Source organism: Gossypium hirsutum, chromosome A10 (genome assembly GCF_007990345.1).
Source record: "Gossypium hirsutum isolate 1008001.06 chromosome A10, Gossypium_hirsutum_v2.1, whole genome shotgun sequence".
NCBI lineage: Eukaryota > Viridiplantae > Streptophyta > Magnoliopsida > Malvales > Malvaceae > Gossypium > Gossypium hirsutum.
Window position 1 is genome coordinate 73,160,439 of NC_053433.1, and position 24,098 is coordinate 73,184,536.

General features: G+C 39.0%; 1 protein-coding gene and 1 non-coding gene across 2 annotated transcripts; one reads left to right on the forward strand and one right to left on the reverse strand.

Moving 5' to 3' along the window:
• The first annotated feature begins 2,777 nt into the window (after positions 1-2,777).
• Positions 2,778-2,882, forward strand: LOC121208891 (small nucleolar RNA R71). The gene has a single exon (XR_005904014.1). It is a non-coding gene; the product is annotated as a small nucleolar RNA R71 (small nucleolar RNA).
• Positions 2,883-19,978: 17,096 nt separating this feature from the next.
• On the reverse strand, positions 19,979-20,598 carry LOC121208017 (uncharacterized). The gene is made up of 2 exons (XM_041078545.1): positions 20,428-20,598; positions 19,979-20,386 (listed from the first exon to the last, which is right to left on the reverse strand). The coding sequence occupies exons 1-2, from the start codon at positions 20,596-20,598 to the stop codon at positions 19,979-19,981; spliced, it is 579 nt and encodes a 192-aa protein (XP_040934479.1).
• Between the last annotated feature and the right edge of the window lie 3,500 nt (positions 20,599-24,098).

The following is a 24,098-nucleotide window of genomic DNA, read 5'->3' on the forward strand; positions in this document are numbered from 1 at the left end:
AAATTTTATGTCCTAGAACGATGCCTTCATGAACCATGAAGTGAGATTTCTTCCAATTAAGAACAAGGTTGGTTTCTTCACACAGAGAAAGAACTAACTCATATTTTTTAAACAATCTTAAAAAGTATCAACAAACACCGAAAAGTCGTCCATAAAAACTTCTAAGAATTTCTCCACTATGTCTGAAAAGATTGCCATCATGCAATACTAAAATGTTGCAGCGGCATTGTATAATCCAAACAACATTCATCGAAACGCAATAGTTTCATTAGGACATGTGAATGTGGTCTTCTCTTGATCAATAGAAGCTATGGAAATCTGGTTATACCTCGAATAACCATCTAGAAAATAATAGAGGGCTTTCCTCGCTAATCAATCTAGCATCTGATTGATAAATGGAAAAGGAAAATGGTCATTTATTGTTTCTTCGTTGAGCTTCTGATAGTCCATACAAACCCTCCATCCTATGACAGTACAAGTAGGAATGAGTTCATTGTTATCATTGCTTACCATAGTGACACCTCCTTTTTTATGTATACATTGTATAGAGCTCACCCAAAAACTATCCGAAATTGGGTATATGATTCTAGCATCCAGCCATTTGACAATCTCCTTTTTGACAACTTCCTTCATAATGGGATTCAGTCTTCTCTGCTATTCGATAGATTTGCCATGGCAATCCTCCAATAATATTTTGTGCATGCAGATTGCTGGACTGATTTCTTTTGTACCTGCAATCATCTATCCCAATGCTTTATTAGATTTCTTCAAAACTTTCAATATTAAGCTTCTTGATCTACTGTCAATGCCACAAAAATAATTATTAGCAATGTGTTGCTGTCTCCCAAATAAGCATACTTCAGATGTGCTGGCAAAGGCTTCAATTCCAACAGAGGATGATCTTCTATGGATGGTCGAGGAGGTTTAAAAGATCGGTCCGCTAATTCAATGATTCCAAACTTCTCCTCACTCCATTCTCGATTTGCTTAACATCCATCAATTCACTAAGCTCTTCAATCATTTCTGCTTCAATCAACTCAATTAAATTTGCATCATCATTACAGTTATTGTGATAACAAACTACAATTTCTTCCTGAACTATTATGTCAACTATCTCCACAGCGCGGCATTCTTCATCTATATCTACACACTTCATATCATCAAAAACATTAAAAGTTATCTGCTGATCATTAACTATCATAGTTAATTTATCTTTTTGAACATCAATTAATGTTCTGCGAATTGCTAGAAAATGTCTCCCAAATATAATTAGTACCTCTTTATTAGCTTCACATTCTAGAATAATAAAATCTACTAGAAAAATAAATTTGTCAACTCTTACCAACACATCTTCTATTTTACCTTCTGGATGTGCATATGAACAATCAAGTAGTTGCAAAGTGACAATTGTATGTCTTGCCTTCCTTATTCCCAACTTTCTAAAAACAGACATAGGCATTAGATTTATACTCGTATCTAAAGCACATAGTGCTTTTCCTACATAATGGTTTCCAATAGAGCAAGGTATAGTAAAACTCCCTAGATCCTTCAGTTTTGGTGGCAATTTGTTTCTCAACATTGTTGTGCATCTTTCAGTGAGAGCAAAAGTTTCTAAATCTCTCAACCTTTTCTTTTTTGATAAGCTATATTTCATGAATTTCAGATAGTTAGGCATTTGTTTCAATGCTTCCACTAGCAGTATGTTGATATGTAGTTGCTTCAGGATATCCAAGAATTTCTTGAATTCAAAATCTTGAATAGATTTTTGAAAACGTTGAGGAAAAGGTGGTGGTGGCCTTCCTTCCATTTATTGAGGTTGTTTTGCCGTGGTATTTTTATTGGAAATGCAAGGTGAATCTACTTCAACATTTTTCTGGTTGCTTTTTTTCTTTGTAGCCTGCTCCATTACTAGTTCTGAATTCTTCTTATTTATGAAATCTGAACTACTCTCTTCAATAGTGGTGTCATTAACAACTCCTGATAGCTGTGTACCACTTCTGAGTGTAACAGCTTTAAACTTTTCCTTTCCTTGAGATCGTGAATTTTTGGTATCACTCGGTAGTGTTCCTTGCGGTCTATAGCTTAGTGCTTTGGCAATTTGCCCCATTTGATTCTCTGAATCTCTTAAAGATGCAGCTTGACTTTGGATGACAGTATCATTCTTGGCCATGTATTCCTTCAATAGATCTTCCATCGATAAGGAACTTGAAGCTGAATTTTGCAGAACATTTTTCTGTGGCATGAGTTGATTGTATCCAGGTGGTGCACCCGCAGCATTTTTTCAAATAGCATTACTAGAACTCCCCCATGAATTACTCCAATTGAAGTTAGGATGTTGCTTCCACCAAGAATTATATGTGCGGGAATATGGGTTGTTGTTTTTGTAATTGAAATTTCCCATAAAATAAACTAATGCTAAATTTGATGGGCATTCATCAAAAACATGATCTTTTATGCAGTAAACACATGCTAACTCAACTGCTTTCATTTCCTGCACTGCAGCTGGTCTTTTCAATGTTTTAATCATATTCGTTAAAAATGATACCTGAGTTGTTGGGGAAGTGATCACATCAAGTTCCATTGCTCTAGAAACTCTTCTGTCAATCCCTACTCTGGTGGTGGACTATCGATAATCATTGTTTGATATTCTCTCCAGAATTTCATATGCTTTATTGTATGATTTATCCAACAAAGTTTCATTGGCAAATGCATCAACCACCATCCTTGTGCGCGCATTCAATCCGTTGTAAAACATTTTCATTTGTGTCTAATGTTGGAAACCATGCATCGGGCATTTTCTAATTAACTCCTTGAATTGCTCCCATGCTTCATATAATGTTTCATCCTCAGATTGCCGAAAGAAAGTAATATTTCCTCAGTTTTGCATTCAAGTTCGGAGGATTATATCTTAGCAAAAACCTTTGACAAAGTTCATTCCAAGATGTCACAGTACCTGATGGCAATGCATTTAACCATGTTCTATGTCATGGGTTACACATGGGAGCCCGCAACCATGACACATCTGTATGATCCATCAAGAGGGAAGGAGGTCATTTGGCCCAATCGGACTGGCCCGTGCTTGAAGAGATTGAAGGTCCATCTACAAGCTTGATAAATATGGAAACATGATCTTCGAAGATATGTAATCTTAGATATGATATGTAATCTTAGAATATATGATTTTGTAATCTTAGAGATTTGATTTGTAGATACTCCTTAATCATAGCCGTTGATGTATTTGATCTATACCGTTGGATTTGGGGAGGCTCAACTATAAATAGAGGCCTCTCCCCTTATTGTAAATCACTTGAGTTTTTGAGCAATAAGAATTCTTAAGAGCATTCACTCAAAATTCTCTCTCTTGTGTTCTTATTTTTCTGTGGCTTGTTCTTGTTTTGTTCTTCGTTCATCTTGTTGGTTTTCGATTTACTTTCGTTTGAGTTGGGTTTTGGTGGAGGAATTCTGTTGAGTCCTCATATTGTGGGAGTTAGGCTGACTTAGGCATTTTGGGGAGCGAGAAACTGCCTAAGGCCGCACGGATTATGAGGCAAAAATCCTAAGTCCATGATAGTTGGTATCCGAGCCAATTTTCGAAAGCACTTTTGAGAGATGTCAAAAGAAGTTGATCAGAATGAGCCAATGGAGACCCGTGGAAGGGCTAGAAAGGCTAGTCGATCGAGGGATATGCTGTCGAGCTTGGAAAATTGAGTGGTTAATCTCGATGAGTATGTTGGTGACATGAAGGAGACACTCGAAGTGGTCCTGATCCGTATGGAGAAACTGAGGGAAGATAGCAAGGAGTTTGTATTGGACACTCTCAGATCCACTTCGAACAAACTGACGATGAGGGACGAAGCTTTTGAGGCCCTGGTGACTGCCATAAAGGAGGAGATTGCTGAGCTTAAGAGGGACCTCACAATCTGTAAAGCTACCCTGGAAAATGGGATGTTGGCTTCGGACCGAAGCAACATCATGTGGATGTTCCAAAACCCAAGAAGTTCAAGGGGGCTAGGTCCGCAAGAGAAGTGGACAACTTCCTGTGGGAACTGGAGTAATATTTTCGAGCAATGGGCATTGAGGATAATGCCACCAAGGTAAACACTGCTTCAATTTACTTTTCTGATGTTGCTCTCTTGTGGTGGAGACATAGGTCCACGGATGAGAAACGTGAAGGAACGACTATTGGGACTTGGGAGGAGTTCCAAAGAGAGTTGAAGAAGAAGTTTTATCCGCAACATGCTAAAAAGGAGGCTCGTGCTAAGTTGCGCCGGCTTACGCAACAAGGCACTGTTCAAGATTATGTTTGGAAGTTCAGTGAGTTGATGCTTCAAATCTCAAACTTGAACGAGGAGGAAGCATTCTATTGGTTCGAGGATGGGCTAAAAATGTGGGTTAAGCAAGAGTTACATCGCCTAAGTATCACCAAATTACAGTAGCAATGGCTGAGGTAGAAAATTTTTACGATGTTGGGGGAAGAAAGTTTGATAATAATGACTCTTCCAAGCCCAAGTCGAGACCCAAAGGCAATGGTGGGGGAGACAAGGATCAAGGGGAAAAGAATGGCGAAGGCCCAAGGACTAGTCAAAGTAAGCCTTGGGATAAGAAGGGGCCATTGAAATGCTATATTTGCCAAGGCCCACATAGAATGAGTGTCTGTCCAAAGAAAGCCGCTTTCCACGCCATGGAGGCGCACGGGGAAGCCAAAGATAACACCAAAAGTCTTAATTCAATATTAGGTGGTGTCGAAGAGAAGGCAAGTAATAGATTGATGTTTGTAGACATCATCGTAGCTGGTAGAGGATTGAATGCACTTGTTGATACTGGTGTGTCTGACTTATTCATGTCCGAGTAAATGGCGAAGGAACTTGGGCTCAAAGTTGAAGAAGATTCGGGACGAATCAAAATGGTGAACTCGAAAAGCATTCCCATAACGAGTGTGGCCAAAGGGGTGGAACTAAAACTTGACGAACGGACTAGCAAAGCGACCATTAAGGTAATCCCACTTGATGATTATGATTTTGTTGTTGGATTAAGCATGCCTGATCGAGTTAATGCGGATATTCATCCCTCTGAGAATTACATGACAATCTCTAATTCGAATCGTCGATATATGGTGCAAATAAAAAGAAAGGGAAGTATGGAAGGAAAAACATTGGCAGCGATCCAATTTGCCAAAGGAGTACGTAGAAACAAAGTCTCCTATCTAGCTACCTTGAGGAACAATGTGGAGGAGAAATCCGAGGGAGAAATTCCAAAGAAAGTGAAGCAGTTGCTGAAGTCATTTCAAGATGTAATGACCATGGAGTTGCCAAAAAAGTTGCCACCTAAGAGGGAGGTGGACTACAAGATTGAGTTGTTGCCCGAGACTGAATCGCCAGCAAGGGCACCATATCAGATGGCTCCACCTAAGTTGGAGGAATTGCAGAAGCATTTGATGGAGCTGTTAGATGTCGAGTTCATTAGACCATCTGAAGCCCCATTCGGTACACCTGTGTTATTCCAAAAAAAGCATGATGGGTCTTTGAGATTATGCATCGACTATAAAGCCTTGAACAAGATCACTATGAAAAACAGGTATCCCATTCCTCTTATTGCAGACTAGTTCGATCAACTTGGTAGTGCGAGATGGTTTACTAAGTTGGACTTGCGATCGGGGTACCATCAAGTGAGAGTAGCCGAAAGGGATGAACCCAAGACAGCTTGTGTGACTCGGTACGGGTCCTTTAAGTTCCTTATGATGCCATTCGAGTTGACGAATGCTCCGGCCACATTTTTCACCCTAATGAATAAAGTATTACAACCCTTCTTAGATCGTTTTGTGGTTGTTTATCTTGATGATATTGTGGTGTATACTAAGACACTTGAGAAGCATGTGGGACATTTGAAGGAGGTGTTTCAAACCCTACGGGAAAATGAGCTATATGTCAAGGAGGAGAAATGCTCATTTGCTCAATGGGAGTTCCCATTTCTAGGTCATATTATGGAGATGGCATGATTCGAATGGATGCAAGTAAAGTTCGAGCAATTGCCAATTGGGAGCCACCAACCAAGGTGACGGAGTTGCGGTCTTTCCTTGGATTAGCAAATTATTACCGTCGCTTCATTGAAGGCTACTCAAAGATCACTGCACCCTTGACGGATTTGTTGAAAAATGGTAAGGTGTGGGATTGGGGCCCTCGGTGTGAGAAAGCCTTCAATCAGGTGAAGCAAACAATGATAAGTGAGCTTGTACTCATGTTGCCAAACTTTTCAAAGGCATATGAGGTACGCACGGATGCTTCAGATTATGCAATTGGGGGAGTGCTGATGCAAGATGGGCATCCAATTACTTTCGAGAGCCGAAAACTTAATGAGACGGAGCGAAGATACACGGTCCAAGAAAAAGAGATGACTGTGGTGGTGCATTGTTTGCGCACATGGAGACACTATTTGTCGGGTTCCAGGTTTGTGTTATTCACTGATGATGTTGCAAATAGTTATTTCTTAACCCAGAAAAAGTTGTCCCCCAAGTAGGCTCGTTGACAGGTTTTCCTAGCGGAGTTTGATTTTACCATGGAATACAAGTCGGAGAGTGCCAACACTGTTGCTGACGCGCTTAGCCAGAAAATAGAGTTTGCAATGATAAGCCAACCTGATAGTCCCCTATTGGCGCGCATTCAAGAAGAATTTTCTTATGATCCCACAGCCAAGAATCTGATTGAGCTTGCCAAAGATGGAAGAACGAGGAGGTTTTGGCTCGAGGGAGAATTACTATACACTCAGGGGCAACGTCTGTATGTGCCTCAACATGGAAATTTGCAAAAGGAAGTCATGAAGGAATGTCATGATTCCAAATGGGCTGGTCATCCAGGTATACACTGTACTTTAGCTCTTTTGGAAGATTGGTTTTATTAGCCTCACATGGGTGATGATGTGGAGACCTATGTGAAGACTTGTTTGGTGTGCCAACAAGACAAGGTCGAGTTGAAGGCTCCTGTTGGTTTGTTACAACCCTTAGCCATTCCAGAGCGCCCATGGGAAAGTTTATCCATGCACTTTATTTTGGGTTTGCCTAAGTCTGATGGATTTGCGAGTATTTTTGTTGTGGTGGACAGGTTTTCGAAGTATGCAACTTTTATCCCCACAACCAAGGACTATCCGGCTGAGGAGGCAGCTCGTTTGTTCCTCAGACATGTGGTGAAGTATTAGGGAGTACCACAGTCTATCGTCAATGATCGAGATGGACGATTCATAGGTCTGTTTTGGATGGAATTTTTCAAGTTAATGGGCTCATAATTGAACATTTCCACTAGCATGCATCCCCAAACTGATGGGCAAACCGAACGAGTGAATGCATTGTTGGAGACGTACCTTCGGCGCTATGTAAATGCGACACAAAAGGATTGGCCGAAGTTGTTGGATGTGGCCTAATTTTCGTACAACTTACAACAAAATGGGGCAAAGAACCAGAGTCTGTTCGAGATAGTGACGGGGCAACAGTCACTTACACCCAATGCTGTTGCAACTCATTATGCGGGACTGAATCCAGCAGCTTATCGATTTGCAAGGGGTTGGCAAGAGCAAAATGATCTAGCTAGAGCTTGTCTTCATAAGGCAAGCAGCGCAACAAGAAGTGGGCGGATTAGAATCGAAGGGATGTGCAATTTCAGGTTGGTGACCTAGTTCTTGCTAAACTACACCTGATTTTGCGACATGATGCTTTACACAAGGGACTTGTGTGACGATATGAGGGGCCATTTCGAGTTGTGAAAAAGGTAGGCAAGGTGGCCTACAAGCTTGAGTTGCCTGAAAAGCTCAAAGTCCATCTAGTATTCCATGTAAGTATGCTTAAGCCATTCCATGAAGATGGAGAAAACCCAAATAGAAGCAACTCTGAACAAGCGCCAATGGGGGTAAAAGTTGCCTATGATCGTGAGGTTGAAAATATCGAGGCGGATCGTGTGGTCAGATGGAAGTGCTATTGACCGCGGCATGAATACCTAGTCCGATAGAAGGGATTTCCCAATAGTGGGACAAGTTGGGAGCCCGCTAAAGCCTTGTGGCAATTCCAAGACAAGATTGATCGGTACCATGCGGAGGACGCGACAAAGGCATCACTAGATTCGGTGGGGGAGAATGACATGGGTTGCACATGGGAGCTCGCAACCATGACACATCTGTGCGATCCATCAAGAGGGAAGGAGATCATTTGGCCCAATCAAACTGGCCCGTTGCTTGAAGAGATTGAAGGTCCATCTACAAGCTTGACAAATATGGAAACATGATCTTCAAAGATATGCAATCTTAGATATGATATGTAATCTTAGAAGATATGATTTTTTAATCTTAAAGATTTGATTTGTAGATACCCTTTAATCGTAGTCGTTGATGTACTAGATCTGTACTGTTGGATTTGGGGAGGCTCAACTATAAATAAAGGCCTCTCCCCTCATTGTAAATCACTTGAGTTTTTGAGAAATAAGAATTATTGAAAGCATTTACTCAAAATTCTCTCTTTCTTGTGTTCTTATTTTTATGTGGCTTGCTCTTGTTTTGTTCTTCGTTCATCTTCTTGGTTTTCGAGTTTCTTTCATTTGAGTTGGGTTTTTGTGGAGGAATTCTGTTGAATCCTCATATTGTGGGAGTTAGGCTAACTTAGGCATTTTTGGGAGTGAGAAACTGCCTAAGGCCGCACGGATTGTGAGGCAAAAATCCTATGTCCGTGACACTAGCATGATCTCGCAATGAATAAGGGAATAACTTCAATTTCAGGGTATCATCAAGAACACTCTACTTCCTGAATGAATCGCAAACTTCCAAAAAGAGTCTTAAGTGCAACCTTGGATCCTCAGTAGGCAATCCATTAAAATTTACCATTGTTTGTAACCTTTGAAACATCGCCGACTTTAACTCAAAATGTTGAGCCTGAATATGCAGCCTGACAATTCCTGGATTCAAATCATCTAAGATCGACACTACATGTTCTCTGATGTGTCTCCCTCTGTCATCTATTATTCGAGGAATATCAGCATCCCTTCCTTCCTGATGTAATGATTTTTCTGTAACCTGTTCATTTCTAATTCTTTCCATTTCTCGCAATTATTTTCTCTTTCTTCTCAAGGTTCTCTCAATTTCTGGATCAAAAGAATATTATTCAATTGCTAAAATATCTTTACTCATGCAGCAACAAAAACAAATCCTAAGAAATAATAAAAATAAAAACACTAATTAAGCTAAACTAAGAAAGTTTAAGAGATAATAACACACCAAATATTTCATCAAAATTATCGATCATCGGCAACGGGGCCAAAAACTTGTCGAGTGTGAATGTGTAATGCGAATGTGCAAGTATACACATTGAATCAAGTAATAAAGTCATGAGTGACTATCGTGTCCACAAAGATCAGAATTGACTAAAAAATTAGTTATGCTATTACTATGAAATTGAGTAACTAAACTGTGCAAAAAAAAGGTGATTAATTGATAAAGAGATGTGATGGAGTATTAATAAACTCAATTATGACTAAAAATATGCTAGGGCAATTAAAATGCTAAGGCAATTCTCAAAGAATAAGTGGAAAAGAGTTTGTAATTTTGAATGATAAAGGTTGGGATTACTTGGGTTTATTTTTATAACATAACAATGCTATGACAAAATCTTGACCATTGTATTGCTCAAGGAATCATTACTGTAATCTTCTTCTTTCGAAAGCCAAACTTTGAGCTATCATCCTAAGTTATAGTATGTTTATAGAACTCAAGAATGATACCCATATTTTTCTCCCTTTCCCTGTACATATTGCAACTTCTATGTCTAGAGTGCTACAAATATTCTTTCAAATACTTGCATGTATCAACCGATTATAATCCAATCTAATTATTCTTTTCAGAATTAAATCACAGCTAATAACATGCTACACAATCACCTCTGTCTAGAGTTTGCATGCATGCATTAAAAAAATCACAAATTGAATGAAACAATATTCAACTCAAAATAAAACCATGGGCATTAAAGTTAATAAAAATTCACCTAAAATAATTCTAACCCAAAGAAAATTAATTCATGGGTTGAACATTTGAATTCATTATAAAACCATTCAACATCATTGTTTAAATTCATGAATCACAAGTTCAAATCAGAGAATAAAGGCAGAACTGTAGAAAGCTTTCGCTACTACAGCTTTCACTCGGATAATGAGATTTGATACAAAACCCAAGGCAGATTTCTTTTCCCCTTCCTTGCGTCTGTAATTCCTTTACTCTGTAAGCTGCTACCCTTTCCACTATTTCTCTAAGAATTCACAAGAATCTGATGTAGAGATATAGAAACTATTTTTTTCTCTCTTTTTCTCTCTCCCCGATCCTCCTATTTCACTTTTCTTATTTATAAGGTAGGTCTCTCCCTCTTAGCACACACTTTTTGCTTCCTCCTTTTCAGGGTGGTTTATCTAGTACAAGTACAGCTGGCTGAGAGTGACGTGGACTGAGTGTTGCGTCATCTTCTTGGAATTGCCGTGGCATTTGTATTGGCAATCTAACTAACATTTGGTTATGGAAATATTTTACTTCCTTAATTTTCCTATCCCTTTTTCTTTTCTCTTCTTCATCTTGCACCTACTTTGTAACACCCCTAACCCTTATCCGTCGCCAGAACAAAGTCACGAAGCATTACCGTAGTTTATAGATCAATTATAGAAAATTTCATATCATTCACTATTCATATCCAAAATCAATCATATCGTACCTTAATATGGTCCTCAAGGCCCAAAATACACGTTAAAATCAAATCGGGACTAAACTGAAAACTCAGAAATTTTTCGTGAAATCTAAAAATTTTTCTTTGGTGTAGGGGACACATGCCTGTGTGGTCAGGCCGTGTAGCTCACATGGCTAAGTGACACGCTCGTGTCCTAAGCCGTGTGGGTATTCGATGTGAGGCATACAGCCGTGACCTAGCCCATGTTCAAATTAAGGTAGCTACTGACATGGATCACACGGCCAGCCACACGCTCGTGTGTTAGGCCGTGTGGATAATTTAATTTTCAAAAATAGGTGCAAGATTCACACGGCCTAGACATACACCCATGTGTTGGGCCGTATGTTCCACATGGCTGAGACAAACTCCCGTGTCTCTACCCATGTGACCAATTCTGAGATTCTATTTTTCAATTTTTAAGATGCAGGGGACACACGGCCAAACCACACGCCCGTGCTCATAGCTGTGTGTCACACACTATTGAGACACACGCTCATGTGTCCACCCGTATGGACAAAAATAAGGTCATTTCCAAGCCTTATTTCTCGCCCAAATTTTGCCTTGTACCTACATTATTACTTGCATTCATATACCAACCAATTCAAGATGTTCAAACCAAGCCAACATTAACATTATACTTGATATATCATCACATGAATTCAAATTTACCTTTTTAAAAGACGTATATGTTTACCATAATTCAATCTAACCATACCAAGCACACATATATTAACCATATTATAACCTTAAGTATATATTCACTAAATATACCATTACTAGCCATTCCAATGGCTAGATTACAAATGACCATTAACATGCCAACATTGGCCAAGTTAACCTATACATGCCATTATAACAAAATAAGTTTACTATTTATACCAAAACGAGCTGAAGGATAGTGTGATGATGCTCCAACCGATTTCAACCATTACAAGCTTCCGAGCACTATAAAATAGAGAAAAAAAACGGAGTAAGCATTTCAAATACTTAGTAAGTTCGTATAACAATAATTTAACTTACCAATCATGTACATTCATAATAAGTATACAACATGCATCCAAATCATTATGGTCATTTTCCTAAACACATATGATCTCAAGAACTTGTTAGTCTTGTATATCATGTAAACATCAAAAATCAAATATGAGCTTATCATGTAATAATTTTTATAAACATTTTTTTTCATATCATATTTCCATATAACATGTGCATTTCGATAATCAACCATCTTAAATTCAATTCAACCATGTCAAAACTATTCCCTTTGAATTTATTTGAAATCTCAATGGATACACATGTAAACTGTCAACTCAAATACAAGGGTACCCGATTAGGGCACATAATTAGGAAGCACTCTCTCGAGCTATATAACAGGATGCTCATGTGAGCTATGTAACAGGAAGCTTATACGGGCTAAATCAGGAAACTCATAAGAGTTTAAAACAGAAAGCTCATTAAGCTTAACAGGTAACTCCAAAGAGTTATTATAAGGGAGCTCCGGATAACCATATAATAGGATATTCAAGTCAGCCATGTCAGGAAGCTCAAAAAGAGCCCATATCAAGATGCTCATAAAGAGTTGCATTTGTGTCCGCAGTATATGCAAGATCACAACCGATCATATAACAGGACGCTCACAAAGAGCTACAGTAGTCTGCAACACATACAGGATCACTACCGATCAGGATGCTCGCAGGACCCATGTATCAGGAAACTCAAGAGGGCTTATAATAGGATGCTCGCAAGAGCTGTGGTATGTCTACAACATATGCAATACCACAACCAATCGAGAAATCTTGTATCCATCGAATTCCATTATTCAAACGGGACTTATCATACATTGGGCTTTGTTGGATATAAGTAATTATATATTCATGACAATGATACAATTCACATACATATCATTAAATTTAAAACTTATAAATGCACAATTTAGTTACACGAACTTATCTCGTCACTTGTTCGTATACAAAAATCTACTAATCCAACACTTTTTGTTTTCTTCGATCCAACTCCCTACTAGGTCTATTCGGATCTATATAAATGAATTTAACATCAATTTAATCCATTTCACACTCAATTTAATTCAATTCACACCCTAGGCAAAATTACCATTTTACCTTTATACTTTCCATAAATGACAATTTCATCCCTAGTCTCGGAAAATAAAATTCATGTAATTTAATCCTTATTCCAAGCCTAACTGATTATTACATATAACATTTACAGCACATATATTTCATAAAAATCAGAAATTTTCCATGAATTTTACATCTTTACAATTGAGTCCCTAAATCACAATTTCATGAAAATTGACTTTTATAAAGTTGTTTATCTATCAACAACCTTTCATTTTCTACTATAAATTTCAAAATTTTAGCATATTCATCCATGGAAAAAATTTTAATACTTTAATAACTTTACAAATTGATCCCCAAAATAGCTAGATTTGGTTATTTCAATCTCAAAAATATAAAATTACTAAAAACGGGACAAGAATGCTTACCCAATTAAGCTTGCTTGTTTTTCTTTCTCTTTCCTAAGGTTTCCGTATAATTTGGGGAAGAATATGATATAAAATGATGATATTAAACATTTATTTTATTAATCATCTTTTATTTATTTCAATTTCCAATTTAGTCCTTTCTTTTTTCTAATTTTCCATGGATGAATCATAAAAAAATATCTACTAACTTTTCCTAATGGTCTAATTACTATATAAGGACCTTAAATTTTGAATTCCATAGTTATTTGATACTTATAGCTACTAGAACTAAACTTTTACATTTTATGCAATTTGGTCCTTTCCATAATTAAACATGAAAGTGATAAAATTTTCTTATCAAAATTTTTATACGTCTTCCTATCATAATATATACCATGCAATAATATTAAAATAAATTTTCTTTCTGACTCGGATTTGTGGTCCCGAAACCACTGTTCTGATTTTACTGAAAATAGGCTGTTACAACTCTCCCTCTTAAAGAATATTTGTCCTCGAAAATTTTACCAGTAAAGAGGTTTGGATACTGTATTCTCATTGTTTCCTCTAGTTCCTAGGTAGCTTCTTCTATTCCATATCATTGCCACAGAACTTTTGCAACACCCCAAACTCGGCCCGGACGTTATGGCCAGATCCATCGTGTCACATTGAAGTGTTTTATCAAAAACCTTGTTTTCATTGAAAACGCTTCTTTGAAATAAAAACCTTGAGTAAGATCCCAACTTGTATTTGTTTCTTTCAAAGTGAGGTGTATTTTAAAGAAAAACTATTCCTTCTTGTATGATAATAATTACTATGTAAAATCTCTTTTTAGTTGCGGAAGCTTTATTTAAAACAGATGATTTATGAAAACTTGTCATTTAAAAATAGAGTTACGGAAACGTAGTATTCAAAAATAATTATGGTTTTAAGAAAACCATGTTCTACTTCTAGCAAATATAAAGCATAATAATAAATATAATCCTAATTTGAATAATAACCAGAGGAAAGGCCTTATTACATTCCGGACTGAAATAACTTTAAATACTAGAAATTATAGGCTTAAGAAAAGAAGTCCAAGTCGTTTTGCTGGCTAGCCACCTCGGAGTCCCTCCAACCATCGAACCACTACTGAGGATCACCTGAGAAAAATAAAAGAGGGGGTGAGTTTTCGAAAACTCAGTGTGTACAACCCTCGGCAAATAGAAAAGCATGCAATAGCAAGTCTTTTTAGGCCTGAGCCCAATTCAATTTCAGAACAAATGTAAAGCAATCAAATATGCACGGATCCCACCCATCCAACCGCTACACACCATCTCCATCCCCCGATACACACCATGTGGGGATATAAATATCGACCCACCCATTCGATAAACACCAATGGTAGCCCGGTTGCGGTGCTACCTTCATTGCAGCAAGCTGCTAATCAAATATTAGGCTTAATAGCCATCAGTGGATCCATGGTCGTCAAGCAACCTTGCGATCCTCATATACTTCCTTCGTTCCATAATTCCCAACCCATATGCAACCTAAACAGAATATCATATGAATGCAGCAGGTATACATGTAACATCCATAAATCTTACATTCCACACATAGGGTTATTTCAATCATCTCTGCCCTTAGGGGCATTTTCGATAATTTCTCTTTATCATGGGTTTATTACTTACCTTGGCCCGTTAACAAGTCCTCGTTGGCTAAAGTGAACAAATACTATGCACCAGGTAGGATTCCAAAGAAGAAGAGATGAGTCATTAAGACCGCTTAAGTACCAAGCTCTCCCTAGATCCAATCCTAGACATGCATATACCCATTGCCATACCTTAACCTTATGACTCGACCACGGTCGTAATTAATTAATTATTTAAGTTTTATGCCTGATTGAGTAGTTACAAAAAAACTGGGTCCACAACCCCTTACTAAACACTAACAGATCCATACTTAATCATTTGGCCCTTTTAGGCCCAATCTCATTCATATGGCCCATCGGGCCTAATCACATTCATATGGCCCATCGGGCCCAATCACATTCATATGGCCCATTAGGTCTAATCACTTTCATATGGCCCGTCAGGCCCAATCACATTCATAGTCATGCAATCATATGATTTTTCGTCACATAGTATCAATTGCCAATTTTTCCTATTATGGGCCCTACAACCCATCGGGCCCATTTAGCCCATTCTGGCCCGGTTGGCCAATACACAGCCCAAGTCCATGGAATCACTCATGGGGCCTCTGATAACCTATCGGTTTCCCCCCTTACGAGTGTTCACGCACTCGCAAGACTATTGTAGCCAAACTTTTGGCTTTTTGGCATTTCAGCTTTTCGGTATTTTGGGATTTGTCGGTCTACTGTGTGTGTGTGCAGTGAATGTACACACCTGGTACTAAAACGTGTCGTGATCACCTTAGCCACGAACCTACAAACAATGTTACTCAACGATTAATCACACACTTATCAAATACGATCACCAAAAACTAAAAATCTCACATTTGCCTTACCTTAAACGGCAAGCCTACCAATAAAAGAGGAATGCTTACCCAAAACGCCTAATGAGCAATTCAGCAAAGATCTGAAATCTGAGATTCGATACTAATCCCCTGCCAAACCAATTTAGAAAGAGTGAGGGAGAGAAGAAATCGGTACTAGGAAGACCAATTAAAAGAAAGTAAAGTACTTACATAAGAATCGATCGGGTAACGTTGAAGAAAAAGTGGTGGCACAATAGGATTTTGGCCAAAAGATATTCGAATTTAGAGAAAGTAACTAGGAGCAAGAAAGAAAAGAGTTTGATGAGAAAGGAGGGGAAGAAATCGACACAAAATAAAAGAGAAAGAATAAGGGATTTCGGCTTTTAAATATTTGGAGAGAAAAGTGTTTTTGGTAAAATAGAAAGGGAGAATTCGGCATTAGCCTAGAATCCCCAAAATCGGCACCTATATATACTATAGCCAAATTTACCTATCCTTAAATTCCCAATTCGGCTCCACTTCTCTACACCCCTCATCTCCTAACTTTTCTCCCTGATAACTCCTTAATCCTTTGCTTAAATTTCTCCTCTGATCACTCCCTTCAGAGTTCACATCCAACGTCACTACTGGCCATTTATTGAGCAAAAATAAATCTTTCTTTTGAGCAAGGAGGGATTTGAACCCCAAACCTCCTTGCCATGCATGTGACGCCACCTCTAAGCCCCACATGTGTCGCTCCTTGTGTCCAATTCCTCCTTTATTTATTTAAAAACCAAACTACTTGCCATCAAGTTTCTTTTAATTATTAAACTATAATTTCCTTCACCCCAAAGTTCGAACTCATAACTTAACCAAGGCCTATTATCACATAAATAACACTTCACTAGGAATATTAAGCACACATTTTATCAAAACCGATAAAAAAAAGTTCGAGATTTTTGGGGCGCTACAACTCTACCCCCTAAAAGAAATTTAGTCCTCGAAATTTTTCCTGATCCAAACAGTTGAGGATATTGATGTCACATCACTTCCTCAGGTTCCCAAGTAGCCTCCTCAGCCTTGTGATTACGCCAAAGTACTTTGACTAATGGGACGGACTTCCTTCTCAGTACCTTAACATCATGACAATTATTTGTATGGGCTCTTCCTTGAAAGTTAAGTTTGGCCTAACCTCGATCTCCTCAACCAACACGACATGTGAAGGATTCGAGTGATACTGTCTTAGCATGGAAACATGAAACACGTCATGGATTTAGCTTAGTTCAAAAGGTAATTCCAGCTGATAAGCGACTAGCCCAATCCGCTTTACAACCTGATATGGCCCAATAAACCTTGGGCTTAGCTTCCCCTTCCATCCAAACCTTAATACCTTCTTCCACGGAGAGACCTTAAGAAAAACTAAGTCCCCCACTGCATACTCAATCTCTCGACGCTTAAGGTTAGCATACGACTTCTTCCTATCTGAGGCCTCCTTCAACTAATCTCGAATCAATTTTGCCTTACCCTCAGTATCTGCTACTAACTCAGGACCCAAAACTCTTCATTCGCCCAATTTCGTCATTCGACACCTTCGCCTATACAGTACTTCATATGGAGCCATCCCAATACTTGCTTGATAACTATTATTATACGCAAATTTGGCTAACAGCAAATAGTCTTCCCAGCTAACTCGGAACTCAATTACACATCCCCTCAACATATCTTCCAAAACTTAGATCACCCTTTCCGACTATCCATCAGTTTAAGGGTGGAATGCCGTACTAAAGTTCAACCTAGTACCCAACGCCTCGTACAGCTTCTTCCAAAATTGCAAAGTGAAACGTGGGTCCCTATCAGATATTATGGAAACTGGAACTCCATGCAATCTTACAATCTCCGCCACATACAACCTAGCTAGCTTTTGTAATGAGTAATCGATGCGGACCGGTACAAAATAGGCATACTTGGTTAACCGATCCACTATAACCCATATCAAGTCTTTCTTAGTAAGCATCAAGGGTAGCCCACTAACAAAGTCCATAATAATTCTTTCCAATTCCAAAGTGGAATCTTTACTGGCTGAAGCAATCCTGAAGGCAACTGATGTTACACCTTGACCTTTTGACAAACCAAGCATTTACTTACGAACTCCATAACCTCGCGCTTAAGTCCAGGCCACCAATAAAGCTCATGCAAATTTTGATACATCTTGTTTCCACCAAGATGCATAGCATAGAGATTGCTATGTGCTTCCCGTAGAATATCCTGCCTTAGATCCTCATCTTTCGGTATACACATTCTCCCACGGAAACACAACACTCCATCACTATTTATCCCAAAGTTTGGCGTCTCCTCATTTTTTACTTGTCTAAAACGAGCATCCAAAGTCTCATCCACTAACTGCTTACTCTTTATCTCCTCGACCCACACTAGCTTTACTTGAAGCTCATCCAACAAGCTACCATCATCCAACAAGGTTAAACGGGAGAGCATAGCTATCAAGTCCGAATTAACCCTACGACTCAACACGCCGTCCACCATATTTGCTTTGCCAGGGTGGTATTCAATCGTACAATCATAATCCTTCAATAATTCCACCCACCTACGCTGCCTAAGATTTTGCTCCTTTCGGGTAAGGAGGTACTTCAAACTCTTATGGTCCGAATAAATTATGCAATTCTCTCCGTATAAATAATGCCTACATATTTTTAGTGAGAAAACCACCGCAGCTAGTTCCAAGTCATGGGTTGGGTAATTCACCTCGTGAGTCTTAAGTTAACGTGACGCATACGCAACCACCTTTCCTTCCTACATCAATACATAGCCCAAGCCCACATGCAATGCGTCACTATAAATCATAAACTTCTTCCTAGGCTCTGGCTGAATCAACACAGGGGCCTCAGTTAAAACCTTCATAAGCTTTCCAAAACTCTCTTGCTGCTTGTCCGTCCAATCAAATGGTACCCCCTTCCTCAACAACTTAGTTAAAGGTGTAGCAATTAATGAAAAGCCCTTAACAAACCGACTATAGTACCCTGCCAAGCCTAGAAAACTTCAGATTTTTACGCTGACTTAGGTGTTTTCCAGTCTAACACTGCTTCAATTTTCCAAGGATCCACCTTAATCCCCTCAGCTGACACCACATGTCCTAGAAAAGTAACCTCCCTTAGCCAAAATTTGCACTTATTGAATTTTGCATACAACTGCTTCTGCCTCAAAATCTGCAACACAATCCTTAAGTGTGCATCATGGTCATCCTCATTTCTTGAGTACACTAAGATGTCATTTATAAAAACCACTACGAACCGATCCAAGTAGGGTTGGAAGACCCGATTCATGAGATCTATGAAAGCGGTAGGTGCTTTCGTTAGCCCGAATGGCATTACCAAGAACTTGTAGTGCTCATAACGAGTTCTGAAAGCTGTCTTATAAACATCCACCTTCTTAACCCTCAATTGGTGATACCCTGAACGCAGATCAAACTTCGAGAAAACGGAAGCTCTCCTAAACTGATCAAAAATATCATCGATTCTCGGCAGAGGGTACTTGTTTTTAATAGTTAACTTGTTCAACTTTCGATAGTCGATGCACATTCGTAACGTCCCACCTTTCTTCTTTACGAATAACACCGGTGCTCCCTATGGAGACACACTTGGTCGAATGAAACCTCGATCCAACAATTCCTAAATCTGTGCCTTAAGTTCTACCAACTCCCTTGGTGCCATCCGATAAGGGGCGATGGACACCGGAGCCGTACCAGGTAACAACTCGATTCCAAATTCTACTTCTCTGTTGGGCGGCAACCTTGGCAGCTCCTTGGGAAAAACATTAGGAAATTCCCTAACTGTTCTCAACTCCTTAACAGTAGGGCTCTTAGCCTCCGTATCGCTAATATAAGCCAAATGGGTTTCGCATCCCTTTTGTACCAACTTCTCAACCTTTAATGCCGAAATCACATACGACAGATAATTTCGGCGTTTACCAATCACCACCACCTCCTTATCCTCCACCGTTCTGAACACCATTCACTTTGCAGTGCAATCCAAGGTTGCTTAGTGTTTCACCAGCCAATCTATACCCAAGATAAAATCAAACTCGCTAAACGATAGTTCCATCAGATCTGCTAAAAAGGTAACCCCTTGGACTACTAAGGGTACCTCCCTAAACAACTTATTCATTCCCACTGACTGGCTTAACAGACTTGTCACAGTAATCCCATTTGCAGTAATTTCAAACATATCACCCAAAGGTTCAGTCATATTACATGCAATATATAAATGCTTCAATCCAATATCAATCAATGTAGCTTAAGGTAACTCATGTATAAAGAACATACCCGTTATCACATCTGGGGCATCCCCGTCATCTTGATGATGAGTAGCATAAAATAAAGTTGGCTGTCTCGCCTCAGCATGGCCTGCATCTCTGCCTGGTGCTCCACGTCCACGTCTATTGCCATTACTGCCCCTGGCCTGCCCACGACCCCTTGGCCGCAGCTGAACACCACCTCGGCCCACAACTGGCACCTGACCTGGCCTTCTAGGGCAACTCTTGATCCTATGCTCCATAGATCCACAAGCTAGACAAGTTCCCGTCATCTTCCAACACTCGCCTACATGACCTTTCCCACAATCAGCATAAGGTGGCACTCCTGGATTAACAACAGGGTACCCTGCTCTAACTGGCCCATTAACTCTGGCCCTAGCCCTAGGCCTCTGTCCAACACCAGGAGTCACAGCCTCTCTTTTATTCTTACCCCTTTTTTTTCTTGATTCAAGCGCTCAGCGTGCTTCACCTCCTCTGTTATCTTTTTTTTCTCTACTAATTCCAACAAAACTCGCTCCCTTTGTGGAGCTATCATTACTCTGAGGCTATCCCTAAGGCCATCCTCAAACCTAACGCAACGCTTATAGTCTGTTTCTACCATAACTCTTGCATACCTACTAAGGCATAGAAATTTCGCCTCATACTTCGCCACAGTTTTGTTTCCCTGGGTCAAGTTCAGAAACTCCTTCCTTCTAGCATCCACATAACACGCACCCACATACTTCCCTTGAAATACAATTTTAAAGAACTCTCAAGTGACCTGCTCAGATTGGGTGACCTCTTTCACTATCAGCCACCACTGGTAAGTTTCTTCCCTAAGCAGTGACACTGCCCCTTTCAACTTTTGTTCAAGTGAACAGTCCAAGTCCTCCATTATCCTTTTAGTGAACTCCAACCAGTATTCATCCACGCTAGGAGCCACACCAGCCACACTCTTAAATATCTCAATCCCATTTGATCGAAGTCGCTCTGGAATTGACCCCCAATTTTTTGTGCCATTATTGGGCCCTACGACCCTTTCCAAAATCCTCAGCATTGCCTGCGACAATGCATCATCCCCCGCGGCCTAATCATACGGTCCAATCTCAGCCACGAGTAAGGCCGAGGCTGAAGCCTCTTCTACTCTAACATTTGGCATATGGCCCAATGCCGACGATTCAGCCCTAACACCTCCGCAGCCTCAACCACGGCCTATTGCACCTCTTCTAGCACTCATCTTTGATTCACGTATTATCTGGATTAGAAATTATATGAAGTTTTAATCAGTTTTAATAATTAAGCTGATGTTTTATAAAAGTATTATAAAGAAAGTTGTTTTTGTAAATCCTCTACAGTTTCAAGGTCCTACGCGCTTCAGTTTTACTCCAACTAAAAGCCTCAGTATAATCATCCAAAGTAGCCCACTAACTATCTACAATATATCAAATTAAATTAGCTTAATAATAAAAGAACTTACTTAGTTCGACGTCGGAGACTCGGTGTGCCGCACAGCAAGAACTTTTTCCAAAACATTGTGATCTAATTCTTTTTTTTAAAAAACAAACCCAAATAATAAGGCCCACTTCACAGCCTGAGTTTTGTAACTAGGCTCTGATACGACTAAATGTAACACCCCAAACCCGGCCCGGATGTTATGGCCAGATCCAGCGTGTCACATTGAAGTGTTTTATCGAAAACCTTGTTTTCATTGAAAACCCTTCTTTGAAATAAAAACCTTGCGTAAAATCCCAGCTTGTATTTGTTACTTTCAAAGCGAGCTGTATTTTAAAGAAAAACTATTCCTTCTTGTATAATAATAATTACTTTGTAAAATCTCTTTTCAGTTGCTGAAGCTTTATTTAAAACAGATTATTTATGAAAACTTGTCATTTAGAAATTGAGTTGCGAAAACGTAGTATTCAAAAATTGTTATGGTTTTAAGAAAATCATGTTCTACTTCTAGAAAATATAAAGCATAATAATAATAAATATAATTCTAATTTGAATAATAACCAGTGGAAAGGCCTTATTACATTCCGGACTGAAATAACTTTAAATACTAGAAATTATAAGCTTAAGAAAAGAAGTCCAAGTCATCTTGCTAGCTGGCCACCTTGGAGTCCCTCCAACCGTCAAACCACCTACTGAGGATCACCTGAGAAAAATAAAAGAGGAGGTGAGTTTTCAAAAAACCAGAGTGTACAACCTTCAGCAAATAAAAAAGCACGCAATAGCAAGTCTTTTTGGGTCTGAGCCCACTTCAATTTCAGAACAAATGTAAAGCAATCAAATATGCACGGATCCCACCCATCCAACCGCTACACACCATCTCCATCCCCCGATACACATCATGTGGGGAAATAAATATCGACCCACCCATCCGATACACTTCAATGGTAGACTGGTTGCGGTACTACCTTCATTGCAATAAGCTGCTAATCAAATATTGGGCTTAATAGCCATGGTGGATCCACGGTCGTCAAGGAACCAAGCGATCCTCACTTCCTTCGTTCCATAATTCCCAACCCATATGCAACCTAAACAGAATATCATATGAATGCAGCAGGTATACATGTAACAACCATAAATCTTACATTCCACACATAGGGTTATTTTAGTCATCTCCGCCCTTAGGGGCATTTTCGCTAATTTCTCTTTATTATGGGTTTATTACATACCTTGGCCCGTTAACAAGTCCTCGTTGGCTAAAGTGAACAGATAGTATGCACCAGGTAGGATTCCAAAGAAGAAGAGGTGAGTCATTAAGACCGCTTAAGTACCAAGCTCTCCCTAAATCCAATCCTAGACATCTATATACCCATTGCCACACTTTAACCTTATGACTCAACCACGGTCGCAATTAATTAATTATTTAAGTTTTATGCCTGATTGAGTAGTTACCAAAAAATTGGGTCCACAACCCCTTACTAAACACTAACAGATCCATACTTAATCATTTGGCCCCTTTAGGCCCAATCTCATTCATATGGCCCATTGGGCCCAATCACATTCATATGGCCCATCAGGCCCAATCACTTTCATATGGCCCGTCAAGCCCAATCACATTCATAGTCATGCAATCATATGATTTTTCGTCACATAGTATCAATTTGCCAATTTTACCTATTATGGGCCCTACAGCCCATCGGGCCCATTTAGCCCATTCTGGCCCAGTTGGCCAATATACGGCCCAAGTCCATGGAATCACTCATGGGGCCTCTGATAACCTATCAGTTTCCCCCCTTACGAGTTTTCGCGCACTCGCAAGACAATTGTAGCCAAACTTTCAGGTTTTTGGCATTTCGGGATTTTTCGGTCTACTATGTGTATGCAGTGTATGTACACACCTGGTACTAAAACATGTCGCGATCTCCTTAGCCACGAACCTACAAATGATGTTAGTCAATGATTAATCACACATTTATCAAATACAATCACCAAAAACCAAAAATCTCACATTTGCCTTACCTTGAACGATAAGCCTTAACAGCCCTTCCTTGATCACTAATCACGAGTATTTCTTAAATCTGCACCAATCTTAATCATTAAGAACCAAATAACAAATGACTCACAATCATCTTAAGTCACTCTTAAATCATCCATGACCATTCAGCCAACCTTAGTTTGCTCGTGCTCTATCTTCCATCGAAATGCACCCATTAATGATAAGAATGATTGTATGTGTTAAATATTTTAGTTATTTGTATGCTTCGTTCTCTCTGTTTACCTCTCTTATTGTAAGTCATAATCATGTTAACATAGTAGTTGGATGTAAATTATTGGTATGGAAATGAAATTATGGACTTTTGTGCATAGATGCTGAATCTAAACTATGTATTCTTGTGTATACATCTTCTTGTGTAATCTATTTTCTTAGACTAGGGAATTTCCTTTTGTAATTGATTTTTTTTTTCTCTTTGAATCCTTTTCTTTGGCACTGGTTCTTAATGTTTAATTTGATGTATTTGTTTATAAATAAATCATTGCGTAAAATTAAATTTAATATATATAATAAACTCAATCAAACAATGAGAAGACAAAAAATTCTTAAATGTATGTTTATTTCATTTAAAACAATTTTTATAAAATATTTTCAGAAAATCTGCCAAATAACAGAAATTA